This window comes from Mastomys coucha, unplaced genomic scaffold, assembly GCF_008632895.1.
Source record: "Mastomys coucha isolate ucsf_1 unplaced genomic scaffold, UCSF_Mcou_1 pScaffold13, whole genome shotgun sequence".
Classification (NCBI taxonomy): domain Eukaryota; kingdom Metazoa; phylum Chordata; class Mammalia; order Rodentia; family Muridae; genus Mastomys; species Mastomys coucha.
In genome coordinates, this window is record NW_022196895.1 from 84,800,041 (window position 1) to 84,803,848 (window position 3,808).

General features: G+C 34.9%; 1 protein-coding gene across 7 annotated transcripts in view; it reads left to right on the forward strand.

The window, feature by feature from the left end:
• Rttn (rotatin) overlaps positions 1-3,564 on the forward strand; it is a 186,230-nt gene extending 182,666 nt beyond the window's left edge. For 6 of the 7 annotated variants that reach the window (XM_031366214.1, XM_031366216.1, XM_031366218.1 and 3 more), the window contains 3 exons: positions 1,304-1,407; positions 2,328-2,397; positions 3,149-3,564. In XM_031366214.1, coding sequence (XP_031222074.1) covers positions 1,304-1,407; positions 2,328-2,397; positions 3,149-3,234 — 260 coding nt within the window. In that variant the 3' untranslated portion in view covers positions 3,235-3,564. The remainder of the gene's footprint in view (positions 1-1,303; positions 1,408-2,327; positions 2,398-3,148) is intronic. The other variant, XM_031366219.1, reaches the window with a different exon arrangement.
• The last annotated feature ends 244 nt before the right edge of the window (positions 3,565-3,808 follow it).

Below are 3,808 nucleotides of genomic sequence, written 5' to 3' on the forward strand. Positions count from 1 at the left end.
TTAGTGAGTACATACTATCCACATTCTTTTGGATCTGAGTTACCTCACTCAGGATGATATTTTCTAGTTCCATCTGTTTGCCTACAAAACTCAGGATGTCCTCATTCGTAAAAGCTGAGTAGTATTCCATTGTGTAAATGAATCACACATCCATTGTGTATCCATTCTTCTGTCATGGGACATCTAGGTTGTTTCCAGCTTCTGGCTATCACAAATAAGGCCACTATAAAACATAGTGGAACATGTGCCCCTGTGGCATGATGGAGCATCTTTTGGGTATATTCCCAAGAGTGGTATAGCTGGGTCTTCAGGTAGATCTATTTCCAGTTTTCTGAGGAACCTCCAGATTGATTTCCAGAGTGATGGTACCAGTTTGCAATTCCACCATACTTGCTGTGATTATTAACCAATGAGCACGTCATTGCCCCATATGTAATGTTTGCTTTATATCATTATCAATTATTTAACTTTTATTATACTTCCCCACTGGATGTTTAAGAACACATAAGTGGTCAAAATCATTCTTTTTACTGTCAAGGCCAGTTGAGGGTCTAATTCTTAGGGATCAAATCTTACTTTGAGCAGTGCTAGTTTAGTTAGATCCCCTGGGTGGTTAGCATGTAACTAATTTGTTGAAACAGGTGTTTTACCTTTAAAAACACAACATTTTAAAAATTATACAAATTTTACAAGTGTGAAATTTAATGATATGTGGAAATAGTAAAAGTAAGTTTTAATATTGTTTGATGCATCCTAACAATTGCCTTTGAAGTAGATGCCTCTGAATCTTCACTTAAAATGATCAGACAGATATAATTAGTAAGTCTTGATTTCTCTCCTCTGGAGGCATTGCAAAAAGGGAAATGCCATCAAGTCAAATTTTCTTGTGATATAAAAATGCAAAATTCTCATGCTATAATATGTTTGTGTAGTGGTGATTATAATTTTGTAACAATCTGTTTTGCACATGTGAAAATTGGAGCTATAAGAGAATAACTTAATATAATTCACAATATACTTACTTTTGCATTATTGTCTTTCAACATAAAGCCTGTGTTGAACTTAGACTAGAAAATTTAGAGAGAATTGACATCCCGATTATCTATACCTGGTGTGAAAACAATTTGTTCTGAGATACTCCTTCACATGCCTCAAGTTATAGAAGATATTGTTTGAGGATAGCAACTTGTGTTTTTATTCTAATAGAGCAGTTACTCTGTTTATTATCATGGGACCAGTCCAAGATAAAAATGCAGTGAAATGTGTGGAACTGAATTTTCTTTTATGGTGTGCTTGATTGTAGAAAAAGTTGTTACCCTTCTGGCTTCCTGTTTAGAAAGTGAGAGTCAAAATGCCCAGAGGATTGGAGCAGCTTCACTTTGGGCTCTAACTTACAATTACCAAAAGGTTAGTTTTTAAAATCATTGGTGAAATGAAGGGAGGGAAGTTCGGGCAGTTAAATAATTAAGGCTTTTAGAATGGATTCAAAAGTATCAAAGGAATACCAGCCAAAGATACAAATGAAGTTATAGACCCAAGTTCTCTTTGTTAATTCATATGATTGATAATCTATCAGTTAATATTCTTTTCATTTAATTATTTAACCAGGATTGTAATCAAAAAGTTATCTCTTTAAGTGAATTTCCCTATTAATTTCAATTAAATTTGCAGGTTCATTGAAATTTTAGTAAAATTATTAGTTTATATGGATGTATCCAGGAGTTATGCATCTTGATGGAAGCATGATTAGTAGTTTCATCTGTGCATCTGACTTGCCCTCCGCTTGTATATATTATCACTTAATTTTACAATTACCTCAGGTCCTTTATGACTGAAGCACAAAGACTGCCCAGAGTGAATGTGAGCAAGAATATACTGTGGCCACTCTTTCTCTGGCCTGAGGTCTTCTTTTATTATTAGCAAATTTTATTATTTTTATTATTATATTTATTGCAAACATTTCATTGCTAAGTGAAATGTGCAGGAGTATCTGGTGGTAACCCAGTAGCCAAATGATAGACAGTACTAGGGCACACAGAGTTCCTGAAGTGACATATGTGAGGTAGCCACCCATGCCTCTTACTCCTCCTCATCCTGGCCAAGGAGCTGCCGTCCTTCTCATATGGGTTAGGAGAGACAGAACTAAGGGGAAGCTTCAGAAGGTGCAGTGGGCTTGACAAAATAGGCTGAACTGCAGTGTAACTATTTTATGATATTTTTACTATTATTCTGTTTAACACAGTAGCTATTAATGGACAGTCAGTCCTGCATAATCTTCATCCTTAATATTTGGGAATAAATCTAACAGATTGTCTTACCTTTTCCAGGCAAAAGCAACTTTGAAAAATCCATCAATAAAAAGAAAAGTAGATGAAGCGTATTCCATAGCAAAGAGAAGTAAGTTGGTTTTGTTTGCTTGTTTGGTTGGTTTTTTTGCTAGCAGCTGCTACTCTTCTATTGAGCATTCCTAGTTTGTAGGTGATAAGAATTGGGCCCAATTAGAATTGACCATGAAGAGAAAAGTTCGATTTAACATTAGGAAGCTGAAGTCTTCCAGGCCCAGATTTGATTGCCCTGTAGTCAGGTTTCTTGTGATCTGCATTCATGATTTGAGGGATTTCTTTTTCAGAGCATGTCAATTGTTTTAAGGAAGCCAATTTTCAATGAACATTATGCTCCAAACACTTTTATCTCAAGATAGCAAAGTATGTCTTTCCTTCACTGTGGTAGATCTGTTGTTTCATAGTGTTTGTTTCTGAAGAGGAAAAGTCTTTCATTTGTTTCCAGATGTTATCTGTCATTTCAGAAGGAAATGGAGGATTGGGTTTTGTTAAATTTATGTTAATTTATGATTTTAGAGGGATGATATGTAAGAAACATTATGGTATTCATTCTGGATTATAGCTAATTTATGTGAGGTATAGATATATATGTTTAAATGTGCTTTCGATAAACCATTGAAAAGAAATGAATGGAAATTTGTAACATTTTAATTTTATAAATGTAAAATGTTTTTATAATTCCAGTATATCAAGAGCACAAATAGCTTGCTAATAAATATGTTTCATAGCTTCATGTAGGAGTGTCTGCCCGTATGTGTAGCATTGCCTAATAAAGTGATATTTATAACTCTTATTTCCTCTATCAGCTATCTCAAACTCAGAAGAAGACCCTCTAAATTCCTACTATTTGAAATGCCTTGAAAATCTTGTACAACTGCTTAACTATTCCTGACCCACAAGATACTCTACTCCAAATGTGACCTCCATCCACAGGAGATCTGGATCAGCTTTGTATAACAGCTGCTCCCTGAATGATGCTAACTCTGCAGTATCAGTACCTGCCTTTCCTGTGAGACAGCAGCCGCCACACTGAAAGGAGTAGAACTAGTGACTTCCCAGGATGTTCATTCCTGGCAGTCTTCCAGAAGTGAAGACTTGCTGACCCAAGATGCTGCAAACACAGAATTCTAGCAATATAAACATTTTTATACTTTTCTATGCAATATATTTTGTAAAAATGTCTATTTGATAGTTATTTAATAAATAATATTTTTAGAAACTACACTTTTAAAAGTATATTTTATTCTTTGAGAATTTCATACATGTATGCAATATAGTTTGGTCTACTTTTATCCCCCACTCCTGCAATTCTGCCTAGACTCTCCCTACACCCTATCACCATCCTAACTTCATACCCCTTTAAAAAAAATAACCTATTAAGTCTAATTAGTGTCACTCAAACACATCGATATGAAGTTAGGAGCATGGACAATCTACCAAAGTCCATACCTCTAAATAACGCTGAC